Below are 20,617 nucleotides of genomic sequence, written 5' to 3'. Positions count from 1 at the left end.
TAGAGTAACACCATAATTAATGATGTACTACTAATTATATAATGGATTCAATGGTGTGTTACAGTCTGCTCACACTGACTTGCAAGAATCAATTCTTAAATTTTCAGGAATTATGCTGACTGTTGTTAAATAAAGTCATTAAGAATTAAACTATATAACTGGGTGGCCCACACCTATAACCCCAGCAGCTCAGAAGGCTGAGGCAGGAGGATCGCAAGTTCAAATTCAGCCTCGGCAACTTATTGAGGCTCAAGCAACTCAGTGAGAACCTGTCTCAAAATAAAATATAAAAACAGCTGGAGATGTGGCTCAGTAGTTAAGCACCCCTGGCTTCAATCCCTTTTACCAAAAAAGAAAATCCAATGAATACTCTTGAGAGAATGGGGTCCTCCAAAGCACATGCTGGGAAACATTGCTCTATAGTGATTCTGCATTGGAATGGACTGACTCAAAAAAAAAAAATCTCACCTGGGTTAAGTACAGTGGATTTGACAGAAGGATGACAATTTAGGATTGATCATGTCATAGCAGGTGCTGCTCAGAGGGATCTTTGAGAAAGATGGAGTGACAACCATTTGGTGTGGATTTAAAAATGAGATTTTTGTAAAGTGATACAGTGGTGCTTAGCACATTAATCAAATGTAGATATTTTTATAGGATTTCTCTAGACTAAGTTTTTTAATACAAATAATTGGCATTTGTGAGCAACTGATATTTTGGAATATATCTTATGAATCTTTACCTTATTTTTTCATAATGCTAATAATAACTAACTGTAAAATCCTGCAGCTACAAAGCCCTAGTCTTCTGTTAGGTTCTGTGGACTAAGAAATATTATTTCATTTGAATAAAATTCTTTTTGGATGGAAACAACCTTGTAGCCTATAAACTGATCCAATCCATTAATATGTATACATTAGCACAATAATTTCCCTGAAATTTAATTTCATACAGGTGGGAAAAGAAAACTATTACTTCATTGTCCAAAATGAGACTATAAAAATCCCTTTCTTTCCTTTATCTACCTGATATCTAAAAGTCAGGTCATATTTAAAAAGTATTTTAGTTTTTCTCTTGCTAAGAATGATATTCCTATGTTCAACATTTCCAATAAGCCATGTCAGATACAAAGTATTTTTTCAATTCTTGTTATCAGACTCTAATAAATTTATGGAGAAGTTAAAAAAAAAATGAGCCAGAGCAGTGGTACATACCTGTAATCCCAGCAGCTCTGGAGGCTGAGGCAGGAGGAGCAAGTTCAAAGCCAGCCTCAGCAACTTAGTGAGACCCTGTCTCAAAATGAATAAGTAAAAAGGCTGAGGGCGTGGCTCTGTGGTTAAGTGCCCCTGTGTTCAATCCCCAGTATCAAAAAAATGAAAAATAAAAATAAAGGAGAATGAAATGGGATGAAATAGCTATATTTGAATGGGTTAGGAAGCCAAGTTTCAACCTTACTATGTTATAACAGGGGCATATCTCTACTTTCTTATCACAAAGTTTTCCCCTCCAAGCCTCACAAAGAGTCCCATTTTTCTTCCTGTTATCCCCCTTTGAGGATGATATATCACAGTTCCAAACGAGGGCATATCATCTTGAGGCATGCATTCAGCAGTGTGTGTGTGTGTGTGTGTCCATGTGCACACGCGCATGCACACATGTGCTGGGGGTTCAGATCTTCATGGCCTGTGTCACCCCATAAGTAACTTAAAATATAATTTTTATTAAAATAAACATAGGCATATGATCACATACAACGAAGAAGTTCTATGAATTCTTCAGATTAAATATGGGACTCAAAATGTCTCCACTTTAGCAGACCAATTTCCCCAGGACATACAACAAATGATAGGAATTATTAGGGGAGCCTAAGGCTAGTAGTCAAATTACCAGAAAAAAGGACTTAGAAAAATCACAAAGCTTTGAAGTCTCAAAACCAAAAGATAAAGTTTGGCATGATATTCTTTAACCAAAGCAAATCATCCAAGGGTAAGATGGCCCATCATTTTTCTGGTAATTGATAAGCAGAAAAAGAGATTAGGGATATTACAAGAAAACCTCAAAACATGTGGGATATATATAAATATACAGCATTTTATATAAAGTATTATTATAAATAATTTTATATAAAGTATTTTTATATAAAGTATTATTATATATGCATTTTATATTGTAAATATATATTCCATACATACACATTTTACATAATATATATATTATATAAGTAATTGATTAGTAAGGGTGCACAAACTGAAAATTTATTCATTCATTAACAAATACTTATTGAGTCCCCACCATGTGGTATGTTCTGGTCTATGTGATGGCAACAGCAGTAAGTAAAACAGCCCTTTCTCTATGTGGTTTACATTCTAGTGGAAGAGATACATAATCAATAAACAAAGAAACATATGGATTAATTTCAAGGATAGAAAATGCTACCCCAGAAATAAAACAAGTTCATATAATAGAGATGGCAGGGGAAGCTGCTGGATGGATCTAGGAAGGCCTTAGAGAATCGGTTCATCTAAGGGAAGAGTGGTCCATATAGAGGGCACAGTCAATACAAAGTACATAAAGTGGAAACAGATGTGGCTTCTGAGGAATAAGGACGTCAGTGTGGCTGGAATAGAGTGACCAAGGCAAGAGTGATATGATATAAATTGAAAATGATGTAGGAGTCAGATCAAGCAGGGTCTTGCAGACTATGGGGAAATTTGGATTTTATTCTAAATGTGGTGAGAAGCCAATGAAATCCTTCTTTGCAGACCTGATTTAATTCAGGAAATTCTTTTTACAATGTTTTTACTAGTGCATTATTATTATACATAATAGCAGGGTTCATCGGACATAATCATACATGCATGGAATATAATTTGCTTCGTATCAGTCCCCAGTACTTCCTCTTTCCCTCACCTCCTCCCACCTCCCGTTCCACTTCCTCTATTCCTCTATTTCCTCTATTTTACTGGTCTGCCTTCTATTTATTTATTGCTTTTTAAATTAGTGTTTTACAGCATGCACCATCAGGCTCAGATAGAATGAGTTTGCTGATGGTTGGCCCTTATTAACCTGCTTCACCTTAACATCAAGACCCCCACCCCATCTCAACTGTCTCTTGAAGATAAGAAAAAATAATCATAAATAAATAAATAAATTAGTGTTTTACAGATACACATACAGGTGAAATTCAGTGTGATATATCCATGTGTGTACATAGCATAATTTGGTCAGTTTCATTCTGCATTTCTTCCCTTTATTTATTCCTCTTCCCTCTCCCCAAAAACTTAACACCAAAAAATAATAATAATAACTCAATAAATGAGCAAAAGAACTAAATTGACATTTCTCAAAAGAATAAATGCTAATGGCCAGAAAAATATGTGAAAAAAAAATGTCCAACATCCCTAGCAATCAGGAAAATGTATATCAAACCTACATTGATATTTCATTTCTCTCCAGTTAGAATGGCAATTAGCCAGAATATAAATAATAAATGCTGGTGAGGATGTCCGGGAAAAGATGCACTCATATATTGTTGGTGGGATTGCAAATGAATACAACCACTTTGGAAAACAGTACGGAAATTCCTCAAAAGCCTAGGAATGGCACCACCACATGGCCCAGCTATCCTACTCCTCGGTATTTACCCTAAAGAACTACAATCAGCATGCTATCATGATATAGGCACATCAATGTGTATAGCATTGAAACTCACAATAGCTAAGCTATGAATCCAACCTAGATGCTCTTCAACAGATGAATGGATAAAGAAAATGTGGTCCATATACACAATGGAGTTTTACTCAGTCATAAAGAAGAATGAAATTATGGCACTTGCTGGTAAATGAATGGAACTGGAGACCATCATACTAAGTGAATATGCCAGACTCAGAAAGTGAAGGGTCAAATGTTTCCTCTCATTTACTGAAGCTAGAGAAAAATAAGGAGAAAGGGGTGTGTGGGGTGAGTCCCATGATTCAGGAAATTCTTCAAGATAACTTTTTAAAGGGTTTTGAATTGCCTGGGCATTTTTCACTCCAAGAAATTATGGAATCTCTCTAATACAAGATACACCAAAACAAGAGGTGGGCAGAGACCAGAGAAGAAAGAAAAAGTTTTCTGTTGAGTAACTTCTGAATTAACCCAAAGAAAGACACATAAGTGATGCCATAAAATGAATTAGCTTCCAGGTCCATTTTCAAAAACTCTGATAATGGATTGGTACCCCATAATCAGGTAACCCCATGCCAGAGTCAGCATGGAGCTAATTCTAGGCATTTTTAAATTTCTGATTTTGATGAAAATATCTATTTGTTGTGACCAATTTATTTTGTAAGGCTACACTAAACAGCCTGGATGTTTAGGTAATGGAATATTCTAGAATGACATGCAAGGTGGACTATAGCAAAACATAAGGGCCTTACATATCCTATCTGATAATTTCAGAAATACAGAACGCTATCCATCCCTGTTCTCCATCTCCTTCTTGGTTTCTTTCAGTACCATCAGCCAAAGCTGGCCTCACCTTACCCAGTCCGCATTCCCTGGTAGAGAAAAACCAGAGAAAGTTGGATCATTCCATATCAAAAGAAAAAAGAAAGAGCTGGGATTGTGGCTCAGCAGTAGAGCGCTTGCCTAGCATGTGCAGGGGGCTGGGTTCAATCCTTGGCACCACATAAAAACAAAACAAAAAAATAAATAAATAAAGGCATTGTGTCCAACTACAACTAAAATCACAAATAAATAAATAAAAGAAAAAAGATGTAATTCTGTTCAGTCTTCCCACTTAGAGTCACAGCTAGAAATGAAAAGTTAGGTGGGTGAGGTAATCACTTTGGGTTCAAAATTTAAGGAATGACCAAAAAAAAAAAACTCCACAATCAAGATAAGTGATATTTTAATGCAATGTTTTTAAAAAAATCAATGTTAGACAACCCATTATTAATGAAATACCAAAATGTTAAGATAGAATTGATATTGTTGATTTTTCTCCTTTTGCCTCAGGTACCATTAAATCTTGGTAGGACACTGTTCTTGCCTAAATCTACTGAATCAGAATTTCTGAAAGGGAAGCCCAGGAATTGGGGTGTTTTTTTTTTCATCTTTTAATATCAACATGTAAAATTTATTTTGTTTCTAAACAGGGAAGCCCAGGAATTGGTATATTTATTTTCTTCTTTTAAGATCAACATGTGAATTTTATTTTGTTTCTAGCAAATGTTAATTAGCATATTAAAAAGAATTTTATAAAGTGAATAACTACATTTGATTACAATAAATGTTGGATTAATAAACTATCTTCCTAATCAATAAAATAAATTTCAATACTCAAATTAAATTTCTATACATGATGAGTTAAAAATCTCCAAACTGTTTAAGGGTGATAACAGTTTCAATTTAAAACATTTGTATCAAATCTTTTCGGCACCAGGGATTGAACCCAGGGGCACTTAACCACTGAGCCACATCCCCAGTCCTTTTGAGTCAGGGTCTCCCTGAGTTGCTTAGGGCCTTACTAAGTTGCTGAGGCTCACTTTGAACTCACAATGCTCCTGCATGAGCCTCCAGAGCTGCCAGTATTACAGGAGTGGTGCACTGGCCTGTGTCAATTCTTTACTTACATATTTTAAACTATAATCACACATTAACATTGTAATCTAATATGCCAAATAGGAATCTGTATTTTATGAAGCTTTCCAGGATTTTTGTTTTTAATACAGAATAAAGTTCAACAACAACTAAAAAATGATCACTGATATTTCTCTACTGCCTTTTCTCTTTGCACACTTTGATGAATCAGGCAGCCATACTGGAGGGACACAGGACCCAAGGAACTGAAGGTAGTCTTCAGGGGACACTTAGCAACTCAGGAACTGATGTCCTTGATTCAATGGCTTTCAAGGAACTGAATTCTGACAAAGACTACATGAATTGGAAAGTGACCTAGGCCTAGCCAACACTGTGGCCTTGTCAGAGACCTTGAGCAGGACTCCTGACTCAGGGAAAATGTGAGATAATAAATGCATCTTCTTTTCGGTCACAGAGTTTGTGTTCCATTGTTGGTAGCAATGGGTAACTTTTTTTTTTTTTTTTTGGTACTGGGGACTGAACTCAAGGACATTCAACCACTGAGCCACATCCCCAGCCCTGTTTTGTATTTTATTTAGAGACAGGATCTCACTGAGTTGCTTAGCACCTTGCCGTTGCTGAGGCTGGTGCTGAACTCACAATCCTCCTGCCTCAGCCTCCCAAGCTGTTGAGATTACAGGCATGCGCCACGGCACCTGGCTAATAGGTTACTTTAATATTCTAGGTTTTTATATATTAATAGATAAGTGGTTTCCAAACTTGTTCAGTCATGATCTCTATCAACGTTAACATACATATAATAAGTGTTTTTGGTTAAGGATACGTTCCTATTATTATCTTTATATTAAATATTAGAATATTGATTGTGTATTAAATTATTTTCATAACTGTATTTTGGGGATATAATGAATATGCTGTATAGTTGGTCCATTTAAAGTGTACAGTTTCATGAGTTTTAATATGTTCAGTTATGCCAAATACGAATCTGTATTTTATGAAGATTTTATTGTAATCAAATTTTAGGGAATATTTAGCAGCACAAAAATAGACCCTATATCTTTTAGCTATCCCCCCCCCATTCTTCTTCCCCCTGCCTGAGGCAAAAACTAATCTACTTTCTGTCTCCCAAGAATTTTCTATTCTAAACATTTAATATAAATGAAATCTATGTGTCGTCTTTTGGGACGGGTTTTCTTCACCTGACATAAATTTTCAAGGTTCACTCATATATTAGTACTTTGCTCCATTTTATAACCAAATAATATTTAACTTTAAAATAGTTCCTTGTAACACAAGATTTCATTGTAAAGCTTTTCTCCTCCCTTTTTTAGCTTAAAAAAAAGATAGAAATAAAGATTCTAACACTTTCTTTACGTTTGCAAGTGTTCTCCCATTTCAGGAACCCCCTAAGGTATACACAATTTTGGAGGGACCGAAGGGCACTTTTACCACTGAACTACATCCCCAGCCCTTTTAATTTTTTATTATGAGACAGGGTCTCACTAAGTTGATGAGGCTGATCTGAACTTGCAATCCTCCTGCCTCAGCCTTCTGAGTTGCTGGAATTAAAGTCATGTCTACCACACCCAGCTACACATCTTATTTTAAATGGCGTAGTAAGTTATTATGTGGAGGAATATTTGTCTAAATAGTAATTAATAAAGTGGTTATTTTATGCCATGGACAAAGGAAAACACATACACACACACACAAAAAAAAATGGACTAAGAGAAGAACTTTTGGGGCTGAGGATATATAGCTCAGCTGGTAGAGTGCTTGCCAAGACCCTGGGTTCAATCCCCAGTACCACACACACACAAAAAAAAAAAAAAAAAAAAAAAGGAAAAAGAGAGAAGAACCTTTATTTTAAACCCATCTTATTAAATTTTGCCTAAGAGTAGCTCATATTATAACAAGGCTCTAATATAGTAATTTGCCTGTATATCCAGGGTTGGCCAATCAGTACTACTGAGTGCCCAGTAGTCCACAAGGCACTGAGAGTCCAAAACTACAATTGTGCAAACCATAGAAATCCACACAGGGAAACAGCCTTCCTGCCTGGTGAGCAGCCATGTACCCACTGATGGATCTCATATAGCCCAGACTCTCCCTGTCCGAGCACACTCAGGACTTTCAAAGCTCTTGATCTACCATAGATCATAATTTTTTTTCCTATAAATATTTTTGCATTGGCAAAATTTTGTCACACCACCCCAGTGCCCTCTCAGGTGCTGAAGTATTGATTGTCCCCAGATTTGGAGAGTTGTTGTTTGACATCCCTCAGCTGGCAAACGCTTGGAGATCTGCCTTCAAAAGATAGCCACCTTCTCCCTACCCTAGTTGTGCTCCCTACCACAGGCAGATTGAATCCAGTGATTGGCTAATGGTGGGAGGAAACAGCCTGGCTCCCCCACCCCAATTCAGGACAACCAAAGAGCCCCCCCCCATCTCCTGAACCCCAGCAGGATCAGCTAGATGTTGTCATTAGCATTTCACTACAGTTCATCTTCTTCCTTTGCTCCACCCTGAGTCTGCTTTCCAAAAATACCCAACCTGCTCCAAATATGGAATTTTCATAAAACATTACATTAATTCGGGTTTGAGCACTTGACTTATGAAGAAAGAAGTACTGCAAGAAACCAGGTGATTCAGCCAGTAAGTTCTACTAGTGGAAAATTACTGTCACATGAAGACATTCTAGTGTTTTTCAATGTCACTTTTTTGTTGTGGTTTTGATACCAGGGGCATTTAACCACTCAGCCACATCTCCAGCCCTTTTTATTTTGAGACAAGGTCTTGCTGAGTCGCTTAGGGCCTCACTAGATTATTGAAGCTGGCTTTGAACTTGTAGTCCTCCTGCCTTCGCCTCCCCAAGTCACTAGAATTACTGGTGAGCCCTACCATGCCTGGCTCAATGTCACTTTCGATATTACGATTTCCATATGTTTATCCCAAATGACACTTGATTCTTTGCAAAGACTTATGAGTTCAAGGCTCAAGAGGCCACAGAAGATTCTAAACTGGATTTATCTGAGTAGAGGATCTTTCAAGGTCATGGTGTTCAGGTTTTTCAGAACTCTGCCTTTATGATCTTATAACTTGATGATCAAAGTAGAAGCCAGGATGATGCTCAGATAGAAAAGAAATATAAACCACCCACTTAGTTCAACTGAAATTAAATTTGAGTTGAATGGTGTTCAATTCAAACCATGTTTTTCTGGTTCTCGGTTTAAGAAAACATCTTGTCACTGTTGTTATTGTTCTCATTGGGGGGCGGCTAGAAGTGCCTAGAGGAGGTACCACTGAGGAAGTCTGGGCCAGGTCAGAAAGGATTCTCCAACACATGCAGCACAGCACAGGTAGGTTAGAGAAACAGCTGTTATCAGCAAGGGCAAAGAATAGAGCTAAAATAGTTTCAGGCATCTGTCCAAGGGCGAGCCAAGCAAAGAGAAGAAAGAGCCAGGCTGAAAATGAAGAAATAGGCCATTCAACCGAATCAGGCAGCTGCTGATGCCTTTTAAGGAATATACATGGGAACTGAGGTGCTGAAGCTTTTCTCAGGTTGCCTGGTGAATACAGCAGCGAATGGTGTGGCAGCTGCCTGTCTACTCTGAACTGGACAATCTCTCCAATCTTGTTTCCTTTTCCTTGCACCCATCTCCTCAAAATCTTACCCATTGAAAATGACAATGGGAGACTGTAATCCCAGTGGCTCCGGAGGCTGAGGCAGGAGGATCATGAGTTCAAAACCAGCCTCAGCAAAAGCGAGGCCCTAAGCAGCTCAGTGAGACCCTGTCTCTAAATAAAATTCAAAACAGGACTGGGGATGTGGCTCAGTAGTCAAGTGCCCCTGGTTCAATCCCTGATACCAAAATAAAAAAAAGAAAAAGAAAGAAAAAATCAACAGTGGGTACTGACAGGTGAGGGATGTAACCCTTAAAGGTCTAATTCTACCACACTAATTCTGTGCTTTTATTTCCCCATACCTGAAGAACCATGGTCTCCCACACACCACATTCCAGAGCATCCTATGATCACATAACAACAGAAACTTCCAGTCACAGGTCGAGTGTAGTGTACCGAGAGAATAGGTTGTGGGAAAACCATTGTTCTCCCTCTGCCCCTGGGTATGGAAACATCACAACAGGCAGTGCTGCCCACAACTCCAGCAAAATCTCATCCGTGTGCAGGGTCAGTGTTGTTTGAACCTAGGAAGGGGAAGACAGTCTGAGAAAAATGGAGAGCTGAGTTCCATTAATCCGGATCATCTTCTTTTGTAGCATCCCCAGTGAGATCACGGCTTGGAGAGGTAAGGGTGTGGCTCTCCCAAGGACAGGCTTCTGGCCAACGTCCATCAGTGACAATGCCGAGTTGTAGGTTTGTTTGGTTTTCAGAGTTTCTTTTTAAAAGCCGGGTCAGATTCAGAATCCAATCCTAATTTTGAGATGCCACAGGTGATCCTCCGATGTCTTCAGGTAGAACTAAAATTTATCCACATAAACTTCTTTTCTTCAATTTTAAGACACCTCTAGGCTACAGGAGAGTTTAAGAAAACCAGACATCATGTTTGGCACGGGGACAGACCCCAAACATGTCCAGATGTGTCAGTTCCCTCCAGATTTCTCTTCCTATGCTTGTGGATTCCCAAAAAAATTAAGAATCGCTGTTCTCAGGCTTCCAAAGTCAGAACAGACCCTTTTAAAAGCAAGAGCTGGGACGTCAGACCATCTACAGAAAAAAAAAAAAAGGTAAACTGCAAACAAGAAAAGAAAGAACTGATAAGTACTGTGTGACCTTGGGCAAGAGCTTTTCCTCCACTGAACCTCGTGGGGTCCTAACTTAAACGGAGGAGAACCTGATCTCCAATTCAAAAATTATATGACATTATTTACATGCCAAACCCCGCCCAAAACTTCCTGGAAGTTTTACTATTTATGAGTTTGGCTCCTCCTCCCCTTTCAATCCTTTGATTAAATAGCTTCCCTCCTGAAGGGTTTTGAAGTGGGAGCAGCACCTTCGGACTCCTGCTAGAAGCAAACTCTGACATGAGCGTTGCCCCTGTCCACATGGCCAGGGTGGCGAGCCTCAGCCTTGGCTCTCTGCTTCTGCTTTCTCTCCTGCTGGACCGAGGTGTGCTAGCCAAGGAGTTGAAGTTTGTGACATTGGTAAGTACGCTTTTGTCATTGCTTTCTCTTTGAGCCCGTGTTACCAGCAGGGTCTCGAAAAGTCAAGGATCAAGTTTCACTTTTCTGTTGTCTCCGGGAGACCAGGGTCTGTTTAAACTCAGAAAGCAAATCATCGAGTTTTGCAAGTTCCTCTTAATGAAGACATAACCACGACGACATGCCCTAACAACAACAAAAAGGTGTGCTGACTTTTTTTTTTTTTCCGTTTGCCTTTGTTGGTGTTATTTATTGACTCACTCACTTTAGAACTGCCCTGAATTCGGATTGCTTTTGACAGCCCTGAGAAGCAGAAGTGGCAGTTGGCACTGTTGATATACCAGCAGCTAACCTAGCTTTGTTCAATGTGATGATTATTTGTTGGCAAACAGAAAAAAAAAAAAAAAACTATCATTATCTGAACTTAGCAGCCGACCTTCCCCTTATGTTATCACGTTTAGAAATGGACTTTGTTTGGAATGACTTCCTGATACATAGATTGAGTTGGTCCTTTAAATGGTGCTTTTCCCTAGCCGTGGCCTGTGTGCTGTGTTAGCCAAAGCGAGAGAGTAGGTGGCAGATGCATGGTGTCAGCAAAAGAGAGCAGACTACAGGCATTGTTTAGAAAGTGTATGGAAAGAGGGTTTGCAGAGGAAAGGGGGTTCACCTCGGTATGTAGAAGTCTTGGATTTTCTGTTTCTTTCCTCCACTTGGGTTTTACTCTGTCTCTAGGCCTGTCTTGCTCTTTCTCACCCCTGAAATTTTTTTTTTTAATCTAATGAGTGTGGGATGATGAATAAGCATTTTTTTTGTAAGAATGCTTCAAAATCATTGTTTTTATAATTTAGAAGAAAGCCACCTTTCAAAACTTAAAACTTAAATTTGAAGTTCCCATTCTCTCAGGATGGTATATTCAGAACTTTCTGCTTTGCTTTCTATAGGAAATCTGAATATCACATGTTTATGTAAATCATGATTCTTAGTCCAGTAAATCTTTACTGAATCACCAACATGAAAGTGGTAGAAAAACCAGAGAGACCCATCGCCGGTTTGTGTACAAACAATGGCCAGCTGTCAGACTTCAGCGCTGAAAACCAGCCCATCAGGCACCTTCTGTAAGGAAACCCTTTCGAGCTAGACTTTTATTTATATTCCCGGTTTCCTTGCCAACGTGTGCATTATAAAAGTATAGGGACTCTGGAAAATGTACTACATTCTGTCATTTCTGCCGCTCTATAAACCTGGGAGAGGCTGGTTGAACGGCAATCTTTGTTGAGATATTACAGTGAACCCTTCATGATAGATTCTCTCCTCCATGTTTTACCAACAGCTCAGGATAACTTCTCTCCATTTCCCCTCCACTCTTGGTTAAAGGGCATTCAGGAACTACAAGTTAATTCTTTTCTAAGAAAAAAATAAATAAAGAGGTAGCTCTCTTGGAACTAAAAAAAATTACCAAATTTCCCATGAAGCTAATGTTCACTATTTTTCCTACGATGGCTTCCTTCTATTAATGTTAAATAAATTGCAGTTTAATGCATCTTCCTTGGCCCTTAACAAAACAACTCTTTAATGGTTTAAACCAGACGATGTCATTTCTTCTTTTCATTGACTATAGAGAATTGTGACTATAAATGTTTAAATCGTTTACTGATAAAAAAAAAATATATATATACATATCCTTAGAAAATTGTTAAGAAGTCAGGCATGGTGACATACATCTATATCCCTATAATCCCAGCAACTCAGGAGGCTGAGGCAGGAGAATCCAAGACCTGCCTCAGCAACTTAGCAAGGTTCTAAACAACTTAGCTGGGAATGTGGCTCAGTGGTTAAGCGCCCCTGGTTTCAATTCCCAATACCAAAAAAGAAAAAAAAATTATTAACAGAAGCAGAATAAAAGAAAAGTGCCAATGACTAAAGTGGCTATGTTAATAAACAATAGTTAACTGAGTATTTAACTGCATTCTAGGTACTATTCTGAGACATCAACGTGTGTAATGTCACATAATTCCTTCAACAATTCTACAAAGTAGGATTGCTACTTAGAACACAGGAAGACCAGTTAAATTTTAATTTCAGATAAACTGAGACTCTTTTTTAACATAAGTATGCCCCATTTAATATTTGAGCATCTTGTGTTTCTACTTATTAAATCTGGCAACCATTCCATAAGGAGTTTTTAAACACATATTCCTGGGCTGTGGTTGTGGCTCAGTGGTAGAGTGCTTGCCTTGTACATGTGAGGCCCTGGGTTCGATCCTCAGCACCATATAAAAAAATGAGTAAATAAAATAAAGATATTGTGTCCATCTACAACTAAAAAAAAATCTTTTAAAAAACATATTCCTATTTTATAGATAAAGAAATTAAGCTGGGTGCGGTGGCACACACCTGGAATTCCAGCCGCTTGGGAGGCTGAGACAGGAGGATCACGAGTTCAAATCCAGCCTCAGCAATGGCAAGGCGCTAAGCAACTCAGTGAGATCCTGTCTCTAAATAAAATACAAAATAGGGCTGGGGATGTGGTTTAGTGGTCGAGTTCAATCCCTGATACCTTCCCCCCACAAAAAAAGAAATGAAGCACCAAGAGGCTACATACCTTGTTCATGGTCACCCAGCCAGAGTGGTGAAGACAGGGTTTGAACCCAGGCTGTCTGACCCCAGAGGCCATGCCCCTCCCTAATCATGAGGTGTAGTCTGCCTCTGCTGTGGCTATATCATCCAGCAAGGGAGCTGGTATGAGATACCCATTAGGTTTACTATATTTGCCTGACTCAGAATAAGTAGATGATTTCCTTGCTTTTCCTCTGTAATCCAAAATAATAATAATAATAATAAGTTCTTCTACTCTGAAAAGCTGCTCTCAGCAGAAAAATCAGGAAACTGTCCTTGATTCTTGTTTTCACCCATGAAAAGTCACAACGCGATCTTTTAAAACAGATTCACCAAAGCACATCCCATCGATGGCTAGTTGGACCACTTATTAACAGATATCACAGGAGAGAAAAAGACGGGTTTCCAAAGTAAGTCAGAATACAGGCTACACTGTGTGAAAAAGTCTCTTTAATGCAGTACTTCTCAAAGTCTTCAGTATGCACTGTGGCTTTCAAGGAAAGGATCTAGAAAATTGTTTCCTAAAGTGACCGTGGCATCCACCTCCCCTCTCTTTTCCCCAGAATATCCTTACAGAATTGCTATTTTTAACTTTATAGTAAGTACTGTGAGTTCCTATGTTCTCATTAACCAGCTTCAATAATTATCACTCAGGGCCAATCTTGTTTCATCTATATGCCCACTCATTTCCCACACACACCTGTTGCCTTTTTTTAAAGTGATCTTGTACGTCATATCATTCCACCACAAATGGGGAAATGCCATTTAAAAGCGTAATCTCTCCTTGAAACAGGAAAAACCACAAGTTTGATTATTTCAGACAGAGAGAAAAATTCCATCCCCATCCCACTGGGGTTTTCCAAAGAAAGGGATGATGAGTCACAAGGTATAAGCTCTTTACATTCTCCATGGTTGACATTCATGCAGAATTATTATATGATTTCATAGGACATCCTTGACAGAAACAGCCTTCAGATCCTAAGTACGTTGTCCCTTTACCAGAATGAGTAACTTCCAAGTCATGGTTGGACAAATTCAAACCATGCCACACACTACACATTTCAAGGTTCTTCCTCACTCCTCCTCCCCAGGCGGGCAGCCCAATCCTGCTATTAATTTTCTGATGCTATTTGCCAGAAGTTAAAAGCCACACTGAGGAAAATATTCAACTTCTATTAACTCACATTCCACCATCATTTATCAGGTTTGGAACCTCAGACGGGTCACTTAATGAAGCAACTGAGCTTCAGTGTCCTCAAACTTAATTTCCCCAACTTAAAGTTAGAAATAACAATCATAACTATGCTTCCTATTTGAAAGAGGATCAAGTGACCTGATAGACATGTGACTATGTAAGGTTAACTGGATTTCCTCAGTCCAAAATGGAATCTTTCCAATTTTGGGGTCCTTACTTATTCTTTTATTAAAATGGTGTTAGAAAACATAAAATTTACTATCGTAACCATTTTTAAGTGTACAGTTCAATGGCATTAAGTATATTTGTGAGTTGTACTGCCATCACCTGCATCTCCAGGACTCCCTCCATCTTGTAAAACTGAAACTCCGTATCCATTGAAAAATAGATCCCCTTTCTTCCTCCTTCTAGCCCCTGGCAAATGCCATTCCATGTTCTGTCTCTGAGTTGGGTTAGTCTCAGTAGTTGTCTTTGTTTGACTGCTTATTTACTTAGCATAGTGTGTTAAGGTTCTAGATGATCCTTCATTATTACAGAACTTGCAACTTGAATAAGAACACATGTGACTTAAAGGAAGCAATGAAAGGAGAATAGAATGGAAGTGTTAAATATTTACCATCTCTCCTAGAACCTTGGACACACTACTTAGCTTCTCTGCACTCAAGCCTTCCCCTCTATGAATTCTAACTTATTTTTTCATGATGGAGGCACAGTTCTGGGGGTCCAGTATGGCTTGAGGAAGGGAGAGGCGGGTGGGGAGAACAGAGAGGGGCTATGACCGTAGTTCAGACAAAGCATGGGGAAGACCTAAGTTAGATCAGGAAAAAGGAGAATTGGAAAAGAATGGATAATTGTTTTGAATTGTGAAAGCAGAATCCCTGTGGGTTGAATGTGAGTAGTAAGAAAAAGGGAGAAACCAAAAGGATTCTGTGTTTTCTAACTCGGGTTACTGGAAAGATAGTGATGCCCAGGAGATAGAAAGCATAAAAGATATTAAATATCGGGAAAACCTAAGGAATATGAGGAATAAATACCAAAGAAATTTATGGTACTCCTGACTATATAACACAACACAGCGGGCCTAAGAATCAGACTACCTGGGTTTGAATGTCTGCACAACCCCTTACAAGCTATGTGATTTTAGATGAGTAACTTGAACTATATGTGCTTCAGTTTCATCATCGATGGAATAGAGATAAAAGCACCTGAGGGAGTTGCTGTGGAGCTGTGATAAGTACAAAATGTACATATCAGCCCCATTAGTAAATGCTCCAAACATTGTCACTAAAATTAATATGCATATATCCACATGATTTCCCTGTGTGTATGCTTTATGATATTCATGTGACCAGTTAATTAAAATGATGGGGGTTATTTAATTATTTATTTGGTATTGGAGGTTGAATCCAAGGGCTCTCAACCACTGAGTCACATCCCCAGTATTTTTTTATATTTTGTTTTGAGACAGGGTCTCACTAAGTTGCTTAGGGTCTTGCTAAGTTACTGAGGCTGGCTTTGAACTTGTGATCCTTTTCTCAGCCTCCTGAGTTGCTGGGATTACAAGTGGGAGTTTCCAGGTCCAGCTAAAATGCCAAGGGGATTTTTTGTTGTTGTTGTTTTCTGAAGTTATTCTCTTTATTCTAGAAAGGATGAGGCATTTATACATCTTTTAAATTTGATCAGTTTTTTTTTTCTCAACATTGGGTCTCTGATCCAATAAAAACTGGAGAAATAGGGCTGGGATTGTGGTTCAGTGGTAGAGTGCTTGCCTAGCATGTGTGAGGCACTGGGTTTGATTCTCAGCACTGCATGTAAATAAATAAAATAAAGACCTGTTGACAACTAAAAAATTATTTTTTAAAAAACTGAAGAAATACATTCAAAATGTGGCTCCAAAAGTTAAACAGATTTTACATATCGATGGACTCACCCATTGAGTTCTTTCATAACTTACCTGGAACAGACCAGTTATTACTGTGTTTTTATTTGCTTTCATCTCCATTGGTTCATGTTTGAACAGTGCTTTGGGCCACAGGCATGAACTTCTCAAGATCTGTAAGTCCTACCCACACACTTTTTTTTTTCCACTTCTGTTAAAGCAGAATTGCAATTGTAGCTAACAGATTGTGAGCTTCCACCAGATGCCAGGCACTTTATTTATTTATTTATTTTGTATTTTGAATCCTTACAATTACTGATAAGGCATATAATATTATCTACCTACTTGCCCAAAATTACTACCCACAATCCATTCAAATTATTAATCCATTAGATGGATTAATAGGTTACACTAATTAGACTACAACTCTCCTAACCTAATTATTCCACCTCTGAATATTCCTATGTTGTCTGACCCAGGAGCTTATTGGGGGACATCTCATAATCTAAACTATCCTGGGGACTCGAGATGTAACTTCACATGGCCTATCTAAACCTTCAGACTTGGCAAGAAGGTCATCACGTGAAACTTTCTATCAGAAAACAGAAAGCAGGACTTTCATCTTGCCTCACAAATAACCCTACAGTGTCTTTTCTCTGACGTGTGACTCCCTTGTCATTGGAACCAAGGAACAGCACATTGTCTTTGGAACCCTGCAGGTTCTTCAGAGATGATTGCTGAGGACACCACTGTGCTCTGGGTGTTGGGGTTGGGCCAGAGAGGAGGTCAGTTCAGTTTGCTTACAGGAATTTGTAAGCAAAGTTTTAGGCCCAAGTGTTTTGCAGATTTTTGGGATAGTGAATTCATCAGGTAAATTGTATTTCGCCCAAGACATTTCAGCCAACCAGGGTGCCACTGTGGGCACTTTAAGATTTCAAAATGTCCTAAATCCAAACGAATAATTAACTACTGCTCTTAGGTAAGTGCAAGCAGAGGAGAGATGATTAGAAATCAATAGAGGTATTTCCTAAAGAAGACTGTTTCTCTTTGCTCAACAGGTACTTCTCATTTGTCCTCTATGCTACAAAATATTGCCAGCAGGAAAGAAAATATACAGGATAACTAGGTTAAATATGTAATACAATAACAAAAAATAGCAACAAATGTAATAATAAATCCCATATATTGAATGCCTCCCATGTGCTCAGTACTATGCGGATAACCTCACATATAATACACATTTAATTCTCATGCTGTTCCTGCTTGTTAGATAATGATTTTCTTGTCATACAGAAAAGGAAATTGAGGCACGCAGAACGGTAAGTTAAATCATTTTCCCAGGATCTCTCAGCTAGTTGACAAGACAAGTATGTTAGCCAGATTTTTGTCCCTGTGACCAAAATAACTGTCAAAAACGACTTGAAGAAGGAAAAGTGTATTTGGGGCTCACAATTTCAGAGGTTTGAGACCATGGGTGGCCAACTGCATTTGCTCTGTGTTTGAAGTGAAGTAGAACATCATGGTGGAAAGATGTTGTGGAGAAACTCTGCTCTGTGCATAGCAGCTGGAAGAGAGAGAGGGAGAGAGAGAGAGAGAGAGAGAGAGAGAGAGAGAGAGAGAGAGAGAACGAGCACATGACCAGTCAGAAACAAGAAGATATAGTACCCCAGAGTATGTTCCTAATGACCTGTTTCCTGAAGTCATGCTTCATCTCCCTACAGTTCCAACCCAATAATCCATTCAAATTATTAATCAAATAGATTATGAGGCTATAGCTCTCATGATCCAATCTTTTCACCTCTGAACATGGCTGTGTTGCCTAATACGTGACAAATATAGATTCAAAACACAACAGCAAGGGTTTGACACCTGGCCTAAATGACTGGAAAGTCAGAATTCTTTGCTGTATTATTACAAAGCTTGTGCACAATGTAATACGCAGATTTCACCACTTTCCTTTCTTGCATGTCTCTAGTTCTTCCTGGGTCCTGGATAAAAGTCCTGCTAGTCCTGTCCTACCTTTTTCAAGGGGAATGCAGGATGTCTCTCATACTGATTCCTTTCCTAGCCAGTCAGCTTGTCTTCTGGAGTGGCATTCGTTTACATGAATCATCATTTTTGCCCAAAATATTTTATTTTTTCTGATCCTCTTTACCAATGGATTTATTTCTTGGTTCCTGAAAGAAGAAAATAAAATGGACTTTTTTGAATGGAAATCTTTGTGCATCAAAACATTTTTAAGGTTTAGAATATGCCTTAAAAAAATAGGGAGAAGAATTTGATATCAAGAGCCAAAGTCCCTTTCAGGATTTTTAGAGTCATCCCCCAGTTTGTGGTGTGTCGTGAGTTCGCAGCCTGACACGATGGCAGGATGTTTTATGAGACTCCAGGCTAATCTAGGGGCAGACTCGCTGTTTGAGGATCAAAGATACAAATTAAGAAGAAAGAAGGGAAAGATGAGAGAAGGAAAAGAAAGAGAGGAGTATGCATGGCACACTTTGCTGATGAGTGAGGGAGAAAATCAAAAACGCTTATGAAATGGAAAGGCTTGAAAGAAAGCCACCGGGTAACTGGGGAACGAGAGCCAATCCAGGATCCAAACAGGCCTGTGCATGTCTGTGTGTGTGTGTGTATTAATATGTTCCAGGCACCATTTGGAGATATAGAGAGCTTCTGGCAGCTTTCAAGGAGTTCATAGGAAGAAAGGGAGCCAATTGTTTTTTGTTTTGTTTTGTTTTAGTTTTAGTTTTATTGATTTTTTAAAAATACGTGATTTCAATTTTGAATAAATAAAATTTTTTTAAAAACCGAGAAAATGTCAGGGATGAAAACGAAACAGTGAGATGAGCTTGAGATTGAGCAGGACTTTCATTATAATGGATAGTCCAGGAAGGCCTCTCTGCAGAGGTTATGTTTTCCAGGACAGACCTGAATTTAGTAAGTGTGTGTGCCAGCAGAAGTAAAAGTAGGACATTCAAAGCCAACAGAACATCCGAGGCAAGGATGTTCTGGAAGAGCAGAAGGACCCTTGTGGCTAAGCACACTTAGCAAGAATGTGAGGCGAGGACATGAGGTTAGAAGAGGCCACATAGGTAGGGTCTTGTGGGTCCTTGTGAGAACTTTAAATCCTATGCAAATAGAAGTAGAACACGATGTCTTAGGATGATGAGGATCTGAATGAAACAAACCTAAGGACACACAAGTTGAAAACCGTTGAAGTCAGTGGTGGGCTTACAGGAGCTCATCATGAAAATCTCGACTTTCATATACATCTTTAAAGTTCTCCATGAAAGAACATTTAATACAATGAGAGAACGTGAGGGCATCCTAATCAGTCAAGTGGCATTCTGATTGACATTTTGTAAATGATCACGTGACTGCTTGTGGACAGAAGAACTGGACTTGTCTTGACCATACTCACCAGTGTCCCCACATCCTAAGCCACACACCAAATCTGTTTAGCAGATTCCATGCAGCAGGGCCAGTCACGGGAGATGAACTTTTGGTTTTTTTAAGATTTCCTATAATTTTGCAAAGGTAAAATGAATGTAATGTAGTGGGAAAACTATGACCAAGCAATCATGATCTGGACAACTCGCTCAATTGCCTTGAGCCTCAGTTTCCTGGTTTGCTGAGTGCCAGTCTGCCCTTATTCAGGAATTAATAAATAGCAAGGGAAGGATTCTACAAAGCATGAAGGTTTGTGCAAATATAAGGTGTTGTTATTATCTTGGACAACTTCCTATTGGGATTACTACTGATACTGCAAAAATTGACTGCCAATAATGTTGGGGTTTTTGTTGTTGTTGTTGTTGTTTTGGTTTTTGTGGTACTGGGGCTTGAACCCAGGGTTTTGTGCATAAAAGGCAAGCACTCTACCAGCTGAGCTATATCCCCAGCCCCTAATAATATATTTTTAAGTTACTAAAGGATTTCATATCTCTGAAACAGAGATATGAATCTGGTAAAGCAGCAGTTAAGAACATTGTCCTACTACAACCTTAAGAATGCCTAGATAGCCAGGTATGGTGGCGCATGCCTGTAATCCCAGTGGCTTTGGAGGTTGAGGCAGGAGATTGTGAGTTCAAAGCCAGCCTCAGCAATTTAGTGAGGCCCTAAGCAACTCAGTGAGATCCCGTCTCTCAATAAAATGCAAAAAAAAAAAAGGGTTGGGAATGT

The 20,617-nt window shown here is 38.8% G+C and overlaps 1 protein-coding gene across 1 annotated transcript in view; it reads left to right on the top strand.

Annotated features, from left to right (window-relative positions):
* The first annotated feature begins 10,541 nt into the window (after positions 1-10,541).
* The window catches only part of Acp3 (acid phosphatase 3), a 53,610-nt gene continuing 43,534 nt past the window's right edge, over positions 10,542-20,617 (top strand). The window contains exon 1 of the mRNA XM_046431254.2: positions 10,542-10,751. Coding sequence (XP_046287210.1) covers positions 10,632-10,751 — 120 coding nt within the window. The 5' untranslated portion in view covers positions 10,542-10,631. The remainder of the gene's footprint in view (positions 10,752-20,617) is intronic.

The sequence above is a fragment of the Marmota monax genome, unplaced genomic scaffold (assembly GCF_021218885.2).
Source record: "Marmota monax isolate L192 unplaced genomic scaffold, Marmota_monax_Labrador192_F-V1.1 WCK01_AAM20220418_F8-fsc00022, whole genome shotgun sequence".
Lineage (NCBI taxonomy): Eukaryota > Metazoa > Chordata > Mammalia > Rodentia > Sciuridae > Marmota > Marmota monax.
This window is presented reverse-complemented; position numbering and strand designations above follow the sequence as displayed.